The sequence below is a fragment of the Salmo salar genome, chromosome ssa10 (genome assembly GCF_905237065.1).
Source record: "Salmo salar chromosome ssa10, Ssal_v3.1, whole genome shotgun sequence".
In the NCBI taxonomy this organism is placed as follows: domain Eukaryota; kingdom Metazoa; phylum Chordata; class Actinopteri; order Salmoniformes; family Salmonidae; genus Salmo; species Salmo salar.
The window spans coordinates 42,736,545-42,758,764 of NC_059451.1; the positions used below are offsets into that span (position 1 = coordinate 42,736,545).

General features: G+C 43.2%; 1 protein-coding gene across 2 annotated transcripts in view; it reads right to left on the bottom strand.

Annotated features, from left to right (window-relative positions):
• The window catches only part of LOC106560448 (rho GTPase-activating protein SYDE2), a 67,006-nt gene that overhangs the window by 35,948 nt on the left and 8,838 nt on the right, over positions 1 to 22,220 (bottom strand). For both annotated transcript variants that reach the window (XM_014123369.2, XM_014123370.2), the window contains exon 2: positions 12,921 to 13,661. In XM_014123369.2, coding sequence (XP_013978844.2) covers positions 12,921 to 13,661 — 741 coding nt within the window. The remainder of the gene's footprint in view (positions 1 to 12,920; positions 13,662 to 22,220) is intronic.

Consider the following 22,220-nt stretch of genomic DNA (forward strand, 5'->3'; position numbering starts at 1 on the left):
GTTTTCTGTTTTCAAACAGCAAGTTCCTCCACACTGCTGAAACAAAGGAGTGATTCTGTTGGCTATTCACTGTGAAGAGAGCAAAGGAAAGGGAAAGGGAGAGAGAAGGAGAGTAAAAGAGAGGAAAGAGAAAATAGAAGAAAGAGAGATAGAGGGAAAGAGAGTTGAAGAGCGAGAGGAAGAGAAAAAAGAAAGCAAAGAGAAAGAGAGAGAGAGCACAGAAGAGGGTAGCATGACCTGCCAACATCCCCTGCTCTATTTTCAGAGAGGCCTGCTGTGCTATTCTGGAGAGAGGGGTAAGAGGGAGGTAGGGAGGGGGAAGAGGAGGTGTTGGAGGGTGTAGCGAGGGGGTAAGAGGGAGGTAGGGAGGGGGAAGAGGAGGCATCGGAGGGTGTAGCGAGGGGGTAAGAGAGAAGCAGGGAGGGGGTAGAGGAGGTATCGGAGGGTGTAGCGAGGGGGTAAGAGGGAGGCAGGGAGGGGGAAGAGGAGGTGTCGGAGGGTGTAGCGAGGGGGTAAGAGGGAGGCAGGGAGGGGGAAGAGGAGGTGTCGGAGGGTGTAGCGAGGGGGGTAAGAGGGAGGCAGGGAGGGGGGAAGAGGAGGTGTCGGAGGGTGTAGCGAGGGGGTAAGAGGGAAGCAGGGAGGGGGTAGAGGAGGTGTCGGAGGGTGTAGCGAGGGGGTAATAAGGAGGCAGGGAGGGGGTAGAGGAGGTATTGGAGGGTGTAGCGAGGGGGTAAGAGGGAGGCAGGGAGGGGGTAGAGGAGGTATCGGAGGGTGTAGCGAGGGGGTAAGAGGGAGGCAGGGAGGGGGTAGAGGAGGTATCGGAGGGTGTAGCGACGGGGTAAGATGGAGGCAGCAGTAGGGCAGAGTGGGTTGCTGCATGCATGAAGAGGGGCAGACAGAAGATGAGAGGGGGGGGGTATGTGGGGGACAAAGGCACTCCTTGTACTGCGAATCAGAGGCCTGGCCAGTGAAAGGGGGTGTTATCTGACATTCCATAATAAACCATGTTTAGCCTCCATTCCCTTTCCTTAGGCTGCTGAATATAAATCCCTGTTAGCTAGTGGTTCCTGACAATAACAAATACCAGCACACAGAGGGGGAAAGGGGGAGAGAGCCGGACCAAAGGTGCAAAATACCTCTGGAAGAAGTGCCAAACAACATCTAGGGTGGGTCCCAGATACTGAGGTTTAGGTTTGGCCAAACTCACATGCCTTCAGAAGGCACTGAAACCACTGGAACACATTTTTGACCAATCAAATTTCAAAATCTCCTATAATAAAGGTAAATTACATGTAAAGCAAATGTATGTTGAAATGTATTGTCTGATTTTATGTCCGTTTTCAGATTAGTACATGATTTGGAAATGTATTTGGCAATTCTCCTAAATCTAATGGTATGAACAGAACCCTCATCCACAACAACAGCCAACTGAGTTAAATCTGGTGGATATAACATTTACCAAGTAGAATAATATTACCTTTAAAACAAATCCAATGACTACTGTGCTGTTCTCCATATTTCCCTCACTATTCTGTAGCCATTTACCCTGTGGCAACATCTACAGCAACGTCAGAGAGAAAGAGAGGGACCGACACTCAACACCCTCTACCTGAGGTTCTGTTTGATACTTAAGCCCCGGGGGGACGTTCATAGGGTCAAAGGGCAAAGGGTTGCATTCCGCACGCTGGAACCGAAGCTGGGTGACCAGTGTCGCCCCTATACACCCCCCTCTCCCTTATGACCCCCCCAGGCCCACAGACTGTCACTGACACCCCTCTAACAAAGAAAAGGAATTTATGGCCCTCGATTGCCTTTAATAACGTTCTGGGCCCAGACAGGTGCTAAGCGAGAGAGCAGTGTGTGTGTGTGTGTGTGTGTGTGTGTGTGTGTGTGTGTGTGTGTGTGGGCGTAAAGAGAGACTGAGTGTGTGGGGGGGGGGCATGGTATGTGTGAATACGGCAGTGTGAGAAAGTTAGTGTTTTGTAACAGTAACTGTGCGTGTATCAGTATACTTCCTCTGACAGAAGGTGATAGGAGACAAAGTTGATGTCCTTAATTACCCCTAGGCAATTCCACGGTAACAGAGACTCATTTACTTGAAGAACAGTGCAGATGCAAAGTTTGATAACAGAATTATGGTGTGTGCTGTTTGTGCTGTCATTCTGTTACCAAACCTTGCATCTGCACTTTTTTTCAAGTAAATCTATTTTTGCATCATTTTCTGTGGAAATTGTTAAAGCTGCAATATGTAACTTTTGGTGCGACCCGACCAAATTCACATAGAAATGTTCCCGTTCTTAAGTTTCGTTTTGGTACACCAGCTTCAAACAGCTGAAAATACAATATTTCTGGTTATTGAAAATATATTTCACCGTGGTTTAGATGGTACAATGATTTTTTTTACACTTGCTTGTTTTGTCACATAAACTGAAATTAGGCAAACTATTCACATTTTTCAACCAGGAAATGGAGGAACGATTTCTGCATATTGCAGTCCTTGTGCATAGAGTTGTATGGTTTGTTTAAAGTTATACTTTGGGATTTTGGCAAAGAAGCCCTTTATCTACTTCCCCAAAATCAGATGAACTCATGGATTAGCAACATGCATGCCCCGGCCACCTAAAGATCTGTCTTTTTCAACCATCTATTTCCTGTGTTTGAGGGGTCCAAAATCCCTTGTCACTTAAATCTCGCTGGATTGATTGCTTTCATTTTACTCCTGAGACTCTCATACTCTTGCGTGTGACTGTCGTTATTCCTGTTAACGTTACGACCACGTAAATGTTTGGAATTACCTGTCAAACACAACCCGGTAATGGCTGAAATGGTTTCAATGGAATACATCGCCTTTCCGTTGAATCTATAAGAACACTAAAGCTTCGTCTGGGATTTAACGCCTCATCGACACTAACATCACAAGAAAGAGAAGAGACTTTTATTTTGATGGGTGTACATTCTTTGGTGGAATTTAAAAAAGTAATAATTTAATACAGTTCAAATGCTTACAAATTAGTTGCACTGAAATGAAAGCAACTTCTGAAAATGAACACTAATTATAGTGATAGTATGTCTGATTTTGCAAACAATGTTAAGTATGTATAGATAGGTGTTATCTAGAGCCAAGCGTGTTGACTTATCTGAGGGCATCCTGCTATTGACACATTTGTTGTATAATGCAACAGAATTTGACAACAACAGTAATTAATAAGGCAGTCTAGACAGTGCAGATAGGCCTAGACCAATCAATCAATTAAATGTATTTATAAAGCCCTTTTTACATCAGTCGATGTCACAAAGTGATATACAGAAACCCAGCCTAAAGCCCAAACAGCAAGCAATGCAGACAGCACATTGTTGGTGTTGCAACCCTGTTCCACCCGTTTATGTTAATGTATTAATACATGCAAATACACCCAGTGTATTTATGCAAATGCTGCACATATAACTTTATTTTAACACAAAATATATATAAAAAAATACCTAATACCATTAGAAAATGTAAATATGAGTGCATTCTAAGATTTAAAAAAAATATTTGACAATAAATTGAATACCTGAATTTCCAACAAAATTCCTGAACTTCATTAATTATTTGTCCGTGCCAGTAAAATGTTTAATATGCTATAATTCTGTCAATATCTGATGGATTTAGTATTTATAAAAAAATACAAATATTTAACCTTTATTTAACTAGGCAAGTCAGTTAAGAACAAATTCTTATTTGCAATGACGGCCTAGGAACAGTGGGTTAACTGTCTCGTTCAGAGGCAGAATGACAGTATCTTCATATATTGTCCAACTGTTGCATTTATTTCAATTGTTTTTCAAACCTTTTAACAATTGTGATAACTGTTGCTACATGGATACCATTTGTATGTCTCTGCATCCAGTTTGAAAGAAGTTAGAGGTAGTTTCGCCAGCCAATACTAACTGCGCTAATGCTAGTTAGCAATTGCGCTAACGCTAGTTAGCAACTTCCTTCAAACTGCACGCAAAGACATAAAAATGGTATCCACAGGTTAATCTGATTCTGGGGAAGTAGATAATGGCTTTCATTGCCAAAATCCCCAAATATCCCTTTAACTTTGCAATCATTGTTTTTTTGGGGCATTCATTTTAAAGTGAAGAACTGCCCTCCCCCATGCAAACTCTCACACACTCATTATAAACACAAACAGAGAAGGAAAGAGACTTCTCTGGTGCACTGTTCTCTGGCACCCTGTTCTCTAGTGCACTGCTTTCAACCAGGGCCCATAGGACTCTGATCAAAGTAGTGCACTGTATAGGGAAAAGGTTGCAATTTGGGACACAGACAGAGACACTGTATTGGTGGCTCTCCTCTCCTTGAGGCCTAAATCATTCAGTGCTTGAATCCTTTCAGAGGCCACAGCAGCCAAGGGAGGTGTTTCATTACAATGGTGACCAAATATAGTATACGTCCCCTATTCCCTACAGTGCACTACTGCACTACTTTTGACCAGTACCCTATGGGCCTTATAGTGTACTAAATAGGAAACAGGGTGCCACTTGGGATGCACCCATAGCCAGGCATGGCAGGCAGGCCCTATGCTTTCTATACTCCCAATAGCACAACAACATGGCTACCTGCCAACGCAGCTTGTCTTGCTCCCTATGTAGACTAAGGCTACTGCCACAGGCATTCCAACTCAGCCCAGAGATCCTCTGTAACTCCAACCACAGTGTGTGTGTGTGTATGTGTGTATTTTCACTCTTGTGATCCCCAGAGTCAAAATTAATGAAATGATCCTTCATTTACTGCAGCGCTTCACTTTCGCAGGCTGATCCAAACAACCATAAAAATAGCTCTGACCACATTTGACCCCATAGGCCCAACTTCCAGATTTCCTGTCCAGGCGCTATGGGAACACACACCTGCCTCTACATGCTCTTTATAGTCCATCCGTCATTATCCTCCATACAAACACAGCATTCAGCCATACAAAGGAGCAGTCAATGACAGCCCTATGAGGAGTCTAGGGTGTATCCGGTTAGGAAAAAGAACCAACCAACCAGCCGGACAGACAGACAGACAGACAGAGATAGAAGGTCTAGTGTTGGACTGGGTCATTCTAATCTAACGTGCATAAATTAATTATTATTCAACAGACACTCTTATTATTCAAAGCCAGTAACAAAGTGTTATCCATTTTTAGCCACTTGTAATAAAGTAGCCCTCTGTGCTAGCGGGTTTGGCTCGTAGTGAAGAGGGGATTGAGACTTTATAAAGGAGAAGAGAAGAGGAGGAGGGTGATAGGATGTAGGCATCACAAAAACCTGAAAAAGGAGTAGGACACTATAGTTCCCCTCTCCATTCTTCTATCCTCCTTTTATTCTAATCTCGGGCCTTCTTTTCCAGGCTGCATGTGGACAATATGGCGTTACTGAAAGCAGTGACCATACTACCCCCATGTCTGTTCCTCCCTGTAGCCTGTGGAAAGTAGATTGAGTGACAGGTCTCCATTACTCCCTGTGGGGAGAGGGGTGAAACAATTCCATGACCAGTCAGTCAGTTAGTCACTCACGACTAGGAGGCCAAATCACCCAGCACAGCAGACATTTGTCCTTTAAACTTAAGTTCTCAACCTTACCTCCCCTCCCAATAGCCCCACCAACCAGCTAATAGTACACCCTGCTTAACCCTTGTGTTGTCTTAAGGGTGAAAAATGACCCCCCCACTACGTTTAACAGCAGAGAAAAAACCCTAAATGATATTTTTTCAACTTGAAATTGGATTACTTTTCCTAGAGTGACCCCAACATTAGAAAAAAGTAAAACATCGCCTTTGTTCATATTTCCATGAAAGCTGTACACCACCAGGGTACAAAGATTGTACACACACACACACACACACACACACACACACACACACACACACACACACACACACACACACACACACACACACACACACACACACACACACACACACACACAATGAGAAATTGAGATTATGTGTGCTACTGATGAACTCAGACAAAACTACAACTTTTTTGTGCATGTGCACCATCTCCCCTCCACGACCCCACACATGACTCAAGTTCACAGACAAAATTAACAAAATTTCAGACAAAATAAACATTTCTTGAAAGCATTGTTTACTAATGGGGAATGTAGTCAGAGGCTATAAAGGTGCTGCAGATGACAGTCCCCCCAGTTCTCTCTTTGCTGAAGCCAATGCGTCTCAGTGCACAACAGGTCAGATTTGTTCAGATGTCCAAGAGGAACAAGAGAACAATGATTTAGAAGAGGAGGTATCTGAAGAAGAAGATGGGGAAGAATACAACCAAGAGCACGATGCATCATCTTCAGATGAAGAATAAATCCCCCAAGCTGAAAGAGAGACATTTTTGTCAAACAACAGCAAAATAACATGGTCCTTGTCACAATATAACCAGGGCAGGATGGCAGCACAAAATGTCATAAGGATGACCCCAGGGCCCACAAGACATGCAGTTGCCCATGCCTAGGACATCGCCTCAACATTCTACATGTTCATCACACCAGCCATAGAAAAAATCATCCTGGAGATGACAAATTTGGAGGGTTTCCGTAAATATGGAGACAACTGGAAAAGGATGGATGAGATTGACCTATGTGCCTACCTAGGGCTGCTAATCTTAGCGGGTGTGTATTGGCCCTGAGGCGAGGCTACATGTAGTCTCTGGGATGCAGGGAGTGGAAGGTCGATTTTCCGTGCCACAATGCCACTGAAAGTCTTTCACACTTTCTCAAGAATGCTACGATTTGACAAGAGAGGTCTGGGAGAAGTGGGTGGAGCATCTGCCATACCTCTACAACCCTGGGCCTGAAGTAACAGTGGATGAGCAACTGGTTCTATTCAGAGGTACATTTTTATTTTCATATCTGTAATGTAAGTGATTTTCACTGTTCATTTTATTATGTATTGCTGTAATATCACTGATTTATGTGATTGTTTTCTGTGACACTGATACTAATTACTGATAGTAATCCCTTTTGCCAAAAGGTCACTGTCCTTTCCTGCAGTATATGCCCAGCAAGCCAGCAAAGTATGGCATCAAGATATGGGTGGCCTGTGATGCACAATCCAGCTACGCTTGGAAGATGCAAGTCTACACAGGGAAGCCGACCAGTGGAGGCCCGGTGAAGAACCAGGGGATGCGGGTTGTGCTTGATGTGACAGATGGACTAAGGGAACACAATGTCACGTGTGACAATTTCTTCACCTCTTATGAACTCAGCCAGCAGCTCCTGAAGAGGAAGATCACCATGGTTGGCACAGTTAGAAAGAACAAGCCTGAGCTCCCCCCTGCACTCCTTGCAACAAGGGGGAGAGAGGCAATCTTATCAAAGTTTGCTTTTACCCCCACCACCAATCTAGTTTCTTACCTCCCAAAGAGGAACAAGAATGTGGTCCTCCTGAGCACACTGCACAAAACAGCTGAGATCAGTGATCATGAGGACAGGAAGCCAGCCATCATCCTGGACTACAACCACAACAAATGAGGTGTGGACAACCTGGACAAGGTGATTAGAACTTACAGCTGCAGGAGAATGACTGCCCGCTGGCCCCTGGTCATCTTCCATAAAATGATTGATGTGTCCTCATACAATGCCTTCATGATATGGAACACGATCAATCCTACCTGGATGCCTGATAAGCGGAACAAGAGGAGGGTGTTCCTGGAGCAGCTGGGAAAGGCACTTGTAACCCCACACATTCAAAGAAGTGAGCGCCTCCCCCGCACAGCAGCCTCTGCAGCGCTTGTGAAAGCTGTTCAGGGGGCTGAATCTTGTCCTGATCCACCTGAGACTGCAGCTGGGACAGGCAAGAGGAGGAGATGCCAATTCTGCCCTCCAAAGGACTGTAAAACAAATACTATGTGCTGCACGTGAGAATATCTGCAAAGTCCATGCTCACACACTTGCACACTGTCCTACATGTGCTAATTGGAGTTGACTGATTTATGTTCTTCACGTTTTTGTTTTGTATCTATTATCTTATTTTATTCGTATTTATTGTTGTTGTTTATACACCTTGTGGGTGGGGACAATGGCTCAAAAAATGGGAGACGACTAGAATTTTGTAGTTGAGTTCCTCATTGTACAGAATATAAGAATATATCACTGTGTTGCCAAAAAAGTTCACAACTGTTATTGCTTCCCTTCAATAAAATGCATTCAAAACTACTTTCTTCACATTTCTGATACTTTCTTAGGCTATACAAGTGCTATCTCTTGCTAAAGAAATTATGTTTACACCTATACAGTATCTTTAGCAATAATAATAATAAACCTCTACTTAAGTAAATAAAACAATTATGACAGGTGTGTTGTAATAAAAACAAGTGGTGTCCACTGATTAAATGCAGTCTTTCTGCATTGTGAAGAGGGAAAACCCAGATATTCACAAAGTTTGTGATGAATGACAGGTTGTTTCTTCATGCAAAATAGATTTGGGGTTTAAAATTCAATTAAGCTGCTTTATTTTAGGGGTTTAGTGAAGGCAGGGCATTTTTTACCCTTAGGACAAGGGGAGTATACAGAATGTTAAGACTACACAAGGGTTAAGTCAGGGACATGTCTGATACATTGTCCTCCTGCAAACCCAAAACACGGCCTGTCACCCTGCCACTTCCTGCCGTGACAGCGTCTCATTTAGATGTAGCAGTCAGCTCCTGTTACATCCCAAAGGATTATGGGAGTATTTTTACCACTTTACAGAGACCGTGGACACATACATCATCATCGTCATCATCATCATCATCATTATTATTATTATTATAGGGCTCACCTCACCGCCGTTCACAACCACTGTGACTGACTGACGGATAAATAGGTAACTTCACCTCTCACTGGGTGCCTAGCTGGCACACACACAACGTAGTAGCACACACACACACACACACACACTTTCTCTTTGATGACACGTAATGCGGTAGGTTCTTTTTTGTTGAGACACGGGTTGAAGTGTGGAGTGGCGTCGGCTAACCCACAGGAGCCGACCGCAAAGTCAACAACGAGCAGGGAGTTCCGGAGTGGAACACTGGAACACAAAACAGTCACTGAACACTCCCCACCATTCACAACACAGAACACAGCAAGCAGCACATCTCCCAGATAACTAGGCAACCAACACTATCACAAGGACGCCACATTCCACACAACACAACAACATACTGACTCATTAACACAAGTTCCTGTAAATGGCTTTCTGTCTCAGTCACAGATCAATCACACAGAATTCACACACAATTCACAGAATAAGAACAGATTGATAAACCAACAGAATAATCATGCAACTTCTCTCTACACTGAGGAGTCTTTCTACGTGCTTTACCCTTTCATCGTTTAACCATGAAAGACTGTAGGAAATATCTGGAATTTCACACTGTACCATATCAAATGACAAGAGCAGAAAATAGCTTAGTTTTAATTGGTTATAATCAGTGTCTGTGGCTATTCCAGCATTCATGTGCTGGAACACTGAGACGCCCCTCAGGCCCTGGCCTAAGCCTAATCCTGATCCTGCATGTAAAGTCTTACATGACTGAGACTTTGGCCACTCAGCATGTGATGTCACTGTGAGCCGGGGCTTTGTTGTTACCCATTGGCCGAGCTCTAGCTGTTGGCCGCCACCTGTCAATCAACGCTTGTGTTATGTCACTCGCTCTCACAAAAAAGGTTCAGAGAGAGAATATCCCCTCAGAACACATTGTTTTGGAGGGAATGTCCCCAAGACAAGACTGGAGATGTAGGATGAAGGAGGTTCCAAAACATTTGCTGTTGTTCACTCAGACAAATGTAAAAAGTGTTTTAATAATTTTAAAACTTCTAACCAACTAGTATTACCAATAGATATCTGGTAGTTTGCTCTTTTCACTAATACATTTAGTCAAAGTGAAGTGAGCAACACCAGTGCACGTGTCAGGCTTATTATGACTTTCATAAAGAACTTCTGTTGCTATGGCTGCTGCCAATTATGCGGAAGGGATAAGTATATCCTTGCTATTCAGCTTCGCTTTGCGTTCAACAACCAGAAAGCTCTTTTGCGTGCCATAGAAGACAGTAGTTAAAAGTCATAATTATGGGTTCACTTCAAGATTTGTCAAAATGTCCAAACAACCGTGTTGCCACATCAGAGCAGTCAAAAGAAGAAACAAATAAAAAATACAACGTATTAAGAGAGTTGTGTAGGAGCTGTCATCACAATATCTCTGCCCAGAGTGGGTCAAAACACACTTTGGTGCTGAAATTTCAATTCCTTATGTGAAGACAAATATCATTTTTTATGTTCTGAATCGTTCAGTGGGTTTTTCCCTAACATACTAACATTATATCCAAAAAGTAGTAACCTAATACACCAGATAATAAGTACTGAGCTCTGTTGACATAGCGGTGCAGGTTTCTCGTAAACACTTTTGATGATTTTACATTTTGTGGTCGTCGTCTTCAAAGCAAAATTAGCATGACACGAGCTGAAATAAATGTAAAAGGCTTGAAAATAAAAGGCTAGGTATATGCTGCTCAGTGCTCTGTTGACATTTCACAGAGATACACTTGTTTTGATGCGCTATCTTCGAAAAAGAACAGAAATGTCAAATTAAACGTATACTAAAATATGAAAATACTACGTCATGTCTCTAAATCGATATCCATCTTACCTCTATATTGTTTTATGTCCTGCGGATTTGAGAAGAAAGATGAGCCTGTCCGGTTGCCATGGAGATTTAATTATTGTACAGAATCCAGCCTTACTGATGCAAAACAATTTTCCTGATTTTTTTACCACTTTGTTTCTCTGGCCTCCATTGATTTAGTCACCCTAATTCTGGCCATGCTACAAGGTTAAAAACTTCAATAACGTTTGGACAGATTATGATAGAGACAAGAAGTTGGTCAAAATATGCATTTTTGATTTGACACCCTACATAATAGTTCAAATCATGCTGCGCAGTCTCAACACTGAAACACACACACACACACCAGGCCTCAAATTTCCCAGCAATGACGCCTAAAATAATGAATGTCTTGCGGCCAAAGTGGCCATTGTGCCCTTGGGCTGAATATAATAATTCCTTTCCTTTCTCCCGGCTGCCAATCGCCATGCTCCGAAGCACCTCTCACTCACATGGGTCTCTCAAATATCAAAATTCTTATTAGACAATGCCCGTCACATGATCTGGTCCTTCTCACAGGCTCCGAAGTAGGCTACAAGTGAAGACACACCGGGGATGCAAAGGTGCGCATCCTTCTTATCCAATTCTGAGGCGCATATTGAAGATGTTAGAAGAATTGTCCACATTTACTTTTCGTCAGCCAACAAGATGAATAAAGAACAGCAAAAGCACTAGCCTATGTCAATGTAAAAACATTGACATATTCTATTGGTCAGCTTGTCCTTCTGTGCGAGAAAAAAATATTCTAAACATACTCTGGGACAGTTCTGGGATGTGATAGATCCCAAAGTAATACAACCCCTGTACATAAAAAAAACTTTAAAAAGCAATGAGGCTGATGCAACAGATCAGAATGTTTAAGCTTAAAATGTTGATAAACTATTTCAACCGGACATCGACCGAAGCACACAGCCAAGACAACGCAGGAGCGGCTTTGGGACAAGACGCAACAACTAGCATGGGTTGGTAATATGACTAGGATTGTGCCTTTGGCTGCTGGACAATGAAAGAAAGTTGACAACATGAAAGAAATACTGGTTTCAATTACATATGAGGAAGTGTTTATAAAAGAATCCCCTTAACATTCCTATGGTTGGAACATGGTAAGACATGCCTCATAAAATGGAGGAAAAAAACGGGACAGCAACAAATTCTAAAAACCTGTTTTTGCTTCGTCATTATGGGGCATTGTGTGTAGATTGATGAGGAATCATTTTAGAATCTATTTTAGAATCAGGCTGTAACGTAACAAAATGTGGAAAAGGTCAAGGGGTCTGAATACTTTCCAAATGCACTGTATGTCGACAGAATCAAGCCTTTATTAAGAATGATCCTAGATTATATTAGCCAAACATGACCGGTGTTTAGCCTATATATACAGTATATGTAATTAAAAGTCTCATTAAAGTGTGCCAACATTTTCTGGCGCCTCCCTCATGTCAGCATCGGTCTGGTGTTGACATGAGGGAGGCACACTTTAGATGTACTGTAGGCTAATTATTTATGTACATTTACATAGACCTATGTTTTTTTAAGAGAATAGCTACTGTTTTTCTGTTTTCAAAGCAATTTAATTGGCTATTTTGGTTAATGGCCTTGGTGCCCTAGCAGATGGCCTTGGTGCCCTGGTAGATTGGGAACATCTTAAGGCCAAATGGCCTTACCACTAAAATCACAAAATTGCAGGCCTGCCACCCACACACACCCAGTGTATTTTGAATGCTTTCAGACAATGCGATTAATCACAATAAATAAACAAATTGTGCACTGAAATGACAAAAAGTGAACTTCAGTAAATTGGTTAACTCGGACAGCCCTAGTCTACAGCATTGCTTAATCCCGGGAATGAGCTTCAGTCAAAAGACAAAAATATTTTTTCCCTTCAGGAATGCCAACTAATTCCACCTGGCTAACTAATGTCTGGCTGGGTTTAGCTAGCCTAATGACTGACACCACTATGTAGAGATATGATTAGAGAGAGGAGAGGTATGTGGGTGGTGTCTCAAGACTGACTGAAAGACTGATTGACTGAGAGACAGACAGACAGACAGACAGCCAGCCAGCCAGCCAGCCAGCCAGCCGCCGGCACTAAGTTGAGGAAGGGAAAGAGGTGAGTACAGAGAAAGAGGAGAAAGGGATAGTAAAAGAAAAGAAAAGAAAAGGAGAGAGAGAGAGTAGATTAGAAAGAGAGTAAGACTAGGAGGAGGGAGATGGATAGATGTAGTTCTAGAGGTTATTTACCTGCAGCTGTGGCTCTGCTGGAACTGGATGGCCCCTCCTCCTGAGGTTTGCATGTGAGCAGCATCTGTCTGTGCAGCTGTACCGATGGCTCCATGGAATGTACAGCATTCCCCTGCGGACTCCCCTCTCCACCTCCGCCACCCAGGCTCTCCCCCACACCCTCCAGGTCAGGGCTGCAGCCTTCCAGGGTCCGTCCGGCCCCCCCTTCCCGGCTGGGCCTCCTCTGTGCCTCGGGGGCTTGGGGCTCCTGGGGCCGCGTAGGGACCATCAGTCTGACCTGGGGGATGGCGGTGGGTCTGTAAATGTGAGGCAGCTCTGGTTCTTCATCCTCAGGGATGGGGTTGTACCAGATCTCCCCCTCATCATCCGCATCATTCTCCTCGGCCGGGTCCACACACCTGGGCTGGGGCCCAACGCGGGCGTGGCACATGCTCACCTGGGGTAGCTGCAGGCGGAGGGGCCGAGAGGGCGGTGGTCCGGGGGGTTTTAGGTACTCCGGGGAGGGGCTAGGAGGGGGTCGGGGTGTGTGTCCATGTCCATTCTCCTCCTCTGCTCCCAGAATGCACTGGGAGTCGTCCTGGGTAGTGTGATGCGGCCTCCCAGAGCTCTGCTGGAGCCAGTTGCGTTTCTTGGAAACGGTGATGGTGTTGAGTGGGGGTCTCCATAGTGACAGCTCGCTGGCCTTGCCCTCGCCAACCTCGCGCCTGTCGGAGTAGGAGGAGTGGACATTCTCTATCAGAGCTGCAGGAGAGAGAAAGAGAAAGAGAGAGAGAGAGAGAGAGAGAGAGAGAGAGAGAGAGAGAGAGAGAGAGAGAGAGAGAGACGTGTCAGACTGCAGAGCAGGAGAGACAGGCTGTATCTGAAATGGCATCCTATTATCTGGTCAAAAGTAAAGCACTAGTATGTAGGGAATAGGGTGCCATTTTGGACGCATTCTGATATCTCACTGCCACCATCTGCTCACCTGTATCCCTTCATACAGGAGCCTTAAGACACAAAGAGGTATTCTGGCAACTATCACCATGGAAACGGTGGGGGATGTTTTATAACCTGTTGAATCATAGCCTCCCACTTGTTTTCTAAACCCAACATTTGATTACCTGATTATATTTGCCTTGCGAGGATAACGTTGTGTCTTTGTTACTTTAAATGAAAACATCTCTATCATGAAACCATAGGTGACTTACCAACAGTGACTTACCTGGCCTTCGGATAGTGAAATGTGTAGGGACTTTCCCCTCTCTTCTCATGCTCACATACAACCACACACGCTACTCAAACTCCAAACACATCATCTTTCTTCACGTCTGTATTTCACCTCTGATAGTCAGAATGAGAAATGTGTTTTTTGGTATTTTTCTCCACTGCTGGTTCTGCTATATTTTGACTAAAACACAAACCGTCATTATTACGTGGCAGGCCCTGCAGGCCCCTTGGAAGACTAACGCCTTGCAACACTGGCACATCCCCTCCAATGACTTCCCATCTCTGGAATGTCAGCTTGGGGAATGTGCGAGCTCAGACCTAACGGAAAATCACACAGAGAGAGACGGGATAGAGTCAGAGCTCCCTTAACCAGAGCGGGGGAAAAATCTGAAAAATCACAGCCGCCGTGACAGCAGTGAAAATAGAGGTACCAGGGATCAGGAGGACGAGGAAGGGATGGAAGGTGAGGAGGATGGGATGAAGGGATGAGGCAAATGGGATGGAGGGTGAGGAGGATGGTTTGGTCAGTTGACATAAGTACAACCAGCGGCGATATGAACATCAATAGGGATAGATAAAAATGTGGTGACATTTTTCAAAGGGTTCAGAAAGTACCATCCCCATTCAACGCAACAAGAGATGTCTCTGTGTGTCTGTACAGTTCGCAGCTCTGTGTGTACAGTTTACCTAACCGATAATAAAAAGAGAAGCCAAATCTCTTACAAATCGCAAAGCAAGTAACTCTGCAAATCATGCAAAGATTGTTTGTCTGACAGGTCTTGTTTTTCCGCAGGCAGTGTTGACAAGCCATGGGCTGATGAGCAGATGCTGCCTGCTGGGAAAGAGAGAGGGAAACAGACAGGCTGGATCTGAGTGCTGAGGGCTGGGTCCTGTTGCAACACGCATCGCATGGCAGTCTTCTCTCTGTAAAGACTGTTTTGATACGTGCCTTCTCCTTTCAGCCCAGACGAGCCCCTCCACAGTAGACGCTAATGACAAGTTCTCTTTTCCTTAAGGAAACAGATTTCCTGCAAGCTGCGCTACAACCACCAAATTACAGACTGGATACCGAGAATGTTTTCACTTATAAAACAAAATACATAGGGTCCAGAGTTGGGTGTTGGTGTGTGTGTGTGTGTGTGTGTGTGTGTGTGTGTGTGTGTGTGTGTGTGTGTGTGTGTGTGTGTGTGTGTGTGTGTGTGTGTGTGTGTGTGTGTGCAGGGTTTTGAAGAAGTGTACTATTAAAAAGTACCAGCGTGTCAGAATAAATAGTTTATTTTTAACCAGTGCAATCAAATTAGTGGAACTTAAGCAAACAGAAATCACATGGCCTGTAAAGTTGCGTAAGGCAGCTATTCCGAGTTCACTAGATTGAAACTAAGTTTATTTTTTGCTTGGCTGATTTTATTGACATGGGCCCTAAAGGCACAGTGTGTGTGTGTGTGTGTGTGTGTGTGTGTGTGTGTGTGTGTGTGTGTGTGTGTGTGTGTGTGTGTGTGTGTGTGCGCGTGCGTGCGTGCGTGTGTGCGTGTGCGCACGCGCGCACACGCACGCATGGGCTATGGTGAGGGACTAGAAATCCACTGAGATTAGTTTCCTGAAAGTCAACCTCTCTGAGCTGTGGCTTGGGTTTCCTCTCCTCACATCTACACTGAATGACTGCACTTTATTAACTCTTAAAGAAAGCAACTGTTGACTTTCAAATAATTGCTGACATCTCCTGTACCCAAATCCCTTAAACCGAGCCTTAAAGTTTAAAGTTTCTCTCACCAAAACAGACTGTGAATTTCATGACCCCCCCCAAACATATTTGTGCAATTAACTATGATAGAACTTAAAATGAATGAATCCATCATAGAGTCCATTGGTTCAGCCTACATGCTATTATATAAGATGCTTAGCAATAAAGCTAAGGCACAAGGGGGTGTCGTATATGGTCAATATACCACGGATAAGGGCTGTTCTCTGCACGACGCAAAGCAGAGTGCCTGGATACAGCCCTTAGCCGTGGTATATTGGTCATATACAACAAACCTCTGAGGTGCTTTATTGCTATTATAAACTGGTTACCAACCTAATTAAAGCAGTAAAAATACATGTTGTCATACCCGTAGTATATGGTCTGATATACCATGGCTGTCAGCCAATCAGCATTCAGTGCTCAAACCACCCAGTTTATAATGGCATATAAAACAACTTTCATTGGTTTGAACAGAAGCCACTTCATAATACAGTGAGGGAAAAAAGTATTTGATCCCCTGCTGATTTTGTACGTTTGCCCACTGACAAAGAAATTATCAGTCTATAATTTTAATGCTAGGTTTATTTGAACAGTGAGAGACAGAATAACAACAACAAAAATCCAGAAAAACGCATGTAAAAAATGTTATAAAATGATTTGCATTTTAATGAGGGAAATAGGTATTTGACCCCTCTGCAAAACATGACTTAGTACTTGGTGGCAAAACCCTTGTTGGCAATCCCAGAGGTCAGACGTTTCTTATAGTTGGCCACCAGGTTTGCACACATCTCAGGAGGGATTTTGTCCCACTCCTCTTTGCAGATCTTCTCCAAGTCATTAAGGTTTCGAGGCTGACGTTTGGCAACTCGAACCTTCAGCTCCCTCCACAGATTTTCTATGGGATTAAGGTCTGGAGACTGGCTAGGCCACTCCAGGACCTTAATGTGCTTCTTCTTGAGCCACTCCTTTGTTGCCTTGGCCGTGTGTTTTGGGTCATTGTCATGCTGGAATACCCATCCACGACCCATTTTCAATGCCCTGGCTGAGGGAAGGAGGTTCTCACACAAGATTTGATGGTACATGGCCCCGTCCATCGTCCCTTTGATGCGGTGAAGTTGTCCTGTCCCCTTAGCAGAAAACCACCCCTAAAGCATAATGTTTCCCCCTCCATGTTTGACGGTGGAGATGGTGTTCTTGGGGTCATAGGCAGCATTCCTCCTCCTAACAACACGGCGAGTTGAGCTGATGCCAGAGAGCTCCATTTTGGTCTCATCTGACCACAACACTTTCACCCAGTTGTCCTCTGAATCATTCAGATGTTCATTGGCAAACTTCAGACGGGCATGTATATGTGCTTTCTTGAGCAGGGGGACCTTGCGGGCGCTGCAGGATTTCAGTCCTTCACGGCGTAGCGTGTTACCAATTGTTTTCTTGGTGACTATGGTCCCAGATGCCTTGAGATCATTGACAAGATCCTCCCGTGTAGTTCTGGGCTGATTCCTCACCGTTCTCATGATCATTGCAACTCCACGAGGTGAGTACTTGCATGGAGCCCCAGGCCGAGGGAGATTGACAGTTATTTTGTGTTTCTTTCATTTGCGAATAATCGCACCAACTGTTGTCACCTTCTCACCAAGCTGCTTGGCGATGGTCTTGTAGCCCATTCCAGCCTTGTGTAGGTCTACAATCTTGTCCCTGACATCCTTGGAGAGCTCTTTGGTCTTGGCCATGGTGGAGAGTTTGGAATCTGATTGATTGATTGCTTCTGTGGACATGTGTCTTTTATACAGGTAACAAGCTGCGATTAGGAGCACTCCCTTTAAGAAACCTGGGAGACAGAAATCTTTCTGATTGAGAGGGGGTCAAATACCTTTTTCCCTCATTAAAATGCAAATCAATTTATAACATTTTTGATAAACCTACCATTAAATAAACCTACCATTAAAATTATAGACTGATCATTTCTTTGTCAGTGGGCAAACGTACAAAATCAGCAGGGGATCAAATACTTTTTTCCCTCACTGTACACTCTGATCTCCATAGGGGAACACATACATTAAAGAGAGAACAAAACCGCCAGTGCACTTCTCTGATTCCAACTTTAATTCAAACAGACTGAATCTACACACTTCAAGGATATAACAAGCATTTTTTTAAATTTTTCTGGTGTTGAAAAAATGGGAATCTCGACTGGACAGTGGGAAGACATCGTCCAGGCAAGGTATGATCTAGCTAGCTATGCAAGCAAGCAAGCAAGAAGCTGATTTATTCCCCAGAGAATTATCAATGCTTTTAGTCACAGTGAGCTTTTTACCTCATATAAAGACTTCTACGATATTGATCAAAGGAAGCCTGGCAGTGGTATTCAAACTTTTTCAGTGGGTACCCCATTTTTTCAGACAATTTCTGGAGACCCCATTTTTTTCCCCAAACATTTTTTGTGACCCCACTTCACCCCAAATCTAATGACACAACCTTAAAATCGGTACATTTAGATTTTTATCTCAACAAATAACCTTCAATCCATTGTACTTTCATCTCTTATCAAAATGAAAACATGTATAAATACATTTACTCATTAAAACTGTATGTTTCAAATTATCATTCTCCAAAAAATGTGTATATTATTCCATTCAATAATCTGTAGTCTTAATTTATTGTACATTATTATACATTTTTGGGGACGACCCCACTGCAGTTCCCCCGTTTTAGCTAACATCCGCATTCGGCTAACTAGCTAATGCAGCTATTATGATGTAGCTAAGGAGAATGCAGAAATAATTTTGTTTAGCTTGCTACCTACCATAAGCTCGCATTGTTGAATAGTTTGCATGGCTAATGGCTACTGTGATGTTTACGGTAAGTTGGAGATGCAGAGAAAGAATGCCACGTTGCCAGCCTCAACGAAATGTAAAGAAGACAAGGATGTCATGTAAATTGAAACAGTTGATGTTCATATTATGTCAATTGAAATCTTGTCGCAGTGCCTCTGCTTAAACTTTCGTCAGTGAGAATAGGCTCATAGCATCGGGATGGCATGTTAGCTTTAGTGCTAGCCTTAGCTCAAGTTGAATTAGAGGCTGCTGTTGTATAGCCTAGCGTGAGTTGAGCTGGTCACTGCAGAGCTGTCTCCTTTAAGGGGTCTTCCATAACAGAGGGAGCGTGTTCCAACATGTAGGACATTCCAGACCACAGCTCCTCTAGATTTACAGGTTTCTCTTCAACACCTCTGACACCTTCATCATGCATGGCACGGCACCGCCTTCCTCTAACACTCCTCCGTCCCTTTCCTACTATCTCTCTACCATCACATTCAAACTGTAAACGCATATGCCATTCATATCAAACAAAAAATACTCTTGATGTAGGTCACAACCTTTGCCATGGAGCCTCAAGCAGTGGAAAGAACCAACTGAAAAATAACTTGTGCAGGTTCTAGAACACCAGTGACATATGAAAAAGTTACTCCAATCACACATCAACTCAGTAAACTGTAGGGATTAATATTCTTCAGAAAATCACCCAAGTTTCAATACCGGGAATAATTCATATTTATCCACATTGTGGATACAGCGAAAATCACAGCGTAAATCTGAAGTGTCCATTTAAAGTGTTTAAAACCAAGATACTGTATGGTCACTATGCCAGGGTTCTCCCCAAATAAGAGGGGCACTGTACCACCTCGCCGGCTTGGCTGCGGCACTATGTAAAGATTTCAGAGCAAATTAAACTGATATTTAGTAATGATAGAGTAACTATCTTTGATCGCCAATGACATTGTTGTGAATTGCAAAACAGACCGTTCATCAATTTTGAACGTTATGTTCCTCAATTCAGTGCATTTCAGCAGTAGGCTATCCCGACACAGAGCGAGCTCAAGATGCACAGAGCGCCCCCCGAGTAAAGCGTTGTCGAATCATACACATTTTGTAACGGCAGTAACAAAAGTCAAATGACCAAAGTTGCTAAGCTTGCTAAATAACTTCCATCAAAGAATGACAGAATATCTCCTATATTTGGTTGATGGTTATACATATAGCAGATCAGTTTAAATAGTGGAAATAGATTAAATATCAAGGTATCTTAACCTGTTTTAAAAATATCCATATCTACTCTCATACCGTTTACCGATCACATATTCTCTACTGAAGCTCTCATATGGGCAGCAAGTATGAGACAGCGCAGAGAAGCGGGGGAAATGTTATATCGCTATTTTGACATGCATTGGCAAGAGACATGCTTTGATAATGCAACCTATGGATTACAGAATAATATTAGGAATTGTCATGTGAGACAGGATTTTGGGTTTCAGTGGGATTGGGACTGGACAGGAAAATAGCCTAGGCTTTAGGACAGGAAAATATAGAATTTTCCCTCATGCCTCTATGAATTGTTAACAGACTTTGTCTGTGACAGAGATGCCTATGTAGTGAATTCTGCATAGGCTTATCAAATTTGTGACTGTCTGCAGTCACAATAACAGCTCAAAGAGGCATACGTTATTTTATAGGCTATATGGTTTCCTGTAGGGTTTATTAACTGCATTCAGGTCACGTGTGTAGTCCGGCAGTGTCAATTATGCGTGTGCTTTGAATTTATGGCAACTTTGTATGAAGTAAATACTCTAGGCTAAAGGCTACCATGCATCAGCCTATTTGGATAATGTGCTATTTAGAGAACAAGCGATAATCGGCCGAGCCGATATATCGGGCCGATATTGGCCTTTTCTAGTCTATTGGCAATCGATCCTCCTTTATCGGCTTAGACGATAGTCCCTCTACATAGCAAAACTGCTGCTAGGCCAGCCACAACTTACCGCCTGAGCCACGAGCACTGCACAATCCCGAGGAATGTCTAACTGGGAAAATCAGCAGCAGCAAGCAGCAAGATAAATCATTCTCCAACAGAAAGTTGCAGTATTGAGAAATGCATGAATAGACACAGTGGCCAAAATCGAACTCCTGTTGCAAATATTAGTTTAGTTCATTCACTAATAATAAGGCTTGTGTTGATGTGCCCGGGCATGCATGCAATAAGCTAGATAGCTAGCTAGCTAAGCAGATAGCTATGTGACCTGTTAGCAAAGATTACGATAACTAACCCTTTCATCTGTGGCGTTAGATAGCTATCTATATTAGCTACTATGCTAGCTAGCAGGCTAGATAAACATGGTGCTAATATATCAGATAGGAGCTAATAGCCAACATAGTTAGCTAACGTCAGTGGGTTATCATTTTGAACATGCACCATTTCCGGCAACGAGCCATGTTATCTATTTACTTTTGTGCTGATCTGACCAACCACAATCGTATCGGTAAATTGACAGTTAATAGTTGGATTAGATGATTGTCATAATAGAGAAAGAAGGAACTGTTTTAAAATGCCTAAATAAAGGTTGGCAATAGGTGTAGCTACCTAAGAATCTTCCTGCATGCTTATGGACCAAAAAAGCTGTAGATCAGCACGTGTGTGTACCTTCTCACTTTGCAAACTATGGGAAGATTTGAGTCATTCAGACAGAACATGCATCGTTGTGTCATCTTTTTTCCTACCATCGCTCTCCTTGTTAGATATTATGCCCATTTATGGCTTGATAAGAAAATGCCATTGCTATTGAACTAGTTCTCATAGTAGCAGTAAACAGCAGTAAGTGATATGAGTGATGGAGAGAGATGTGAGGAGATGTGAAAGGGAGCGGAGTTAAAGCTTCGCTCTATCCCATCGTAGCAGTAGGATCAAGTTACAACCTGCAATTTCTTGACAGATAGCTGAACTAGCCAATTGAATTGTTTATAATTTCGTTCTGGCAGCTGAGCTGTTAAGAGATGCGTCCTGACAGCTGAAAAAAAAAAAATCCTAGTCAAAGATAATGAGAAAAAATATTAGTTTCATAAGCATCCGTGGTCCCTAGTGATGCACCGATATGACATTTTTGGCCAATACCGATATCCGCTATTTTCCTTACCAAAAAGAAAAACCGATACCAATAACCGATATTTAACATTTTTGTGGCCTTTTAAGTATTCTAGTACAGTTAAATAGTTAACACACACACATGGACGCAGCGATCTAAGGCACTGCATCTCAGTGCAAGAGGCATCACTACAGGGTCTGGGTCGAATCTAGGCTGTATCACATCCGGGCAAGATTGGGCGTCCCATAGGGTGGCGCACAATTGGCCCAGCGTTGTCCAGGTTTGGCCTTTTTACGTATGTCCCCATTATCAGTAAAACATAATCAAGACCTATTTCTTTCACTTACTTGCTGTGCTGTTTTGTTGTTCATTTGTTCAGTCGTTTCATTCTCAACCAGGATTTCATCATACATGAAAAGTTTCAGCTCTGTCTGTCCGT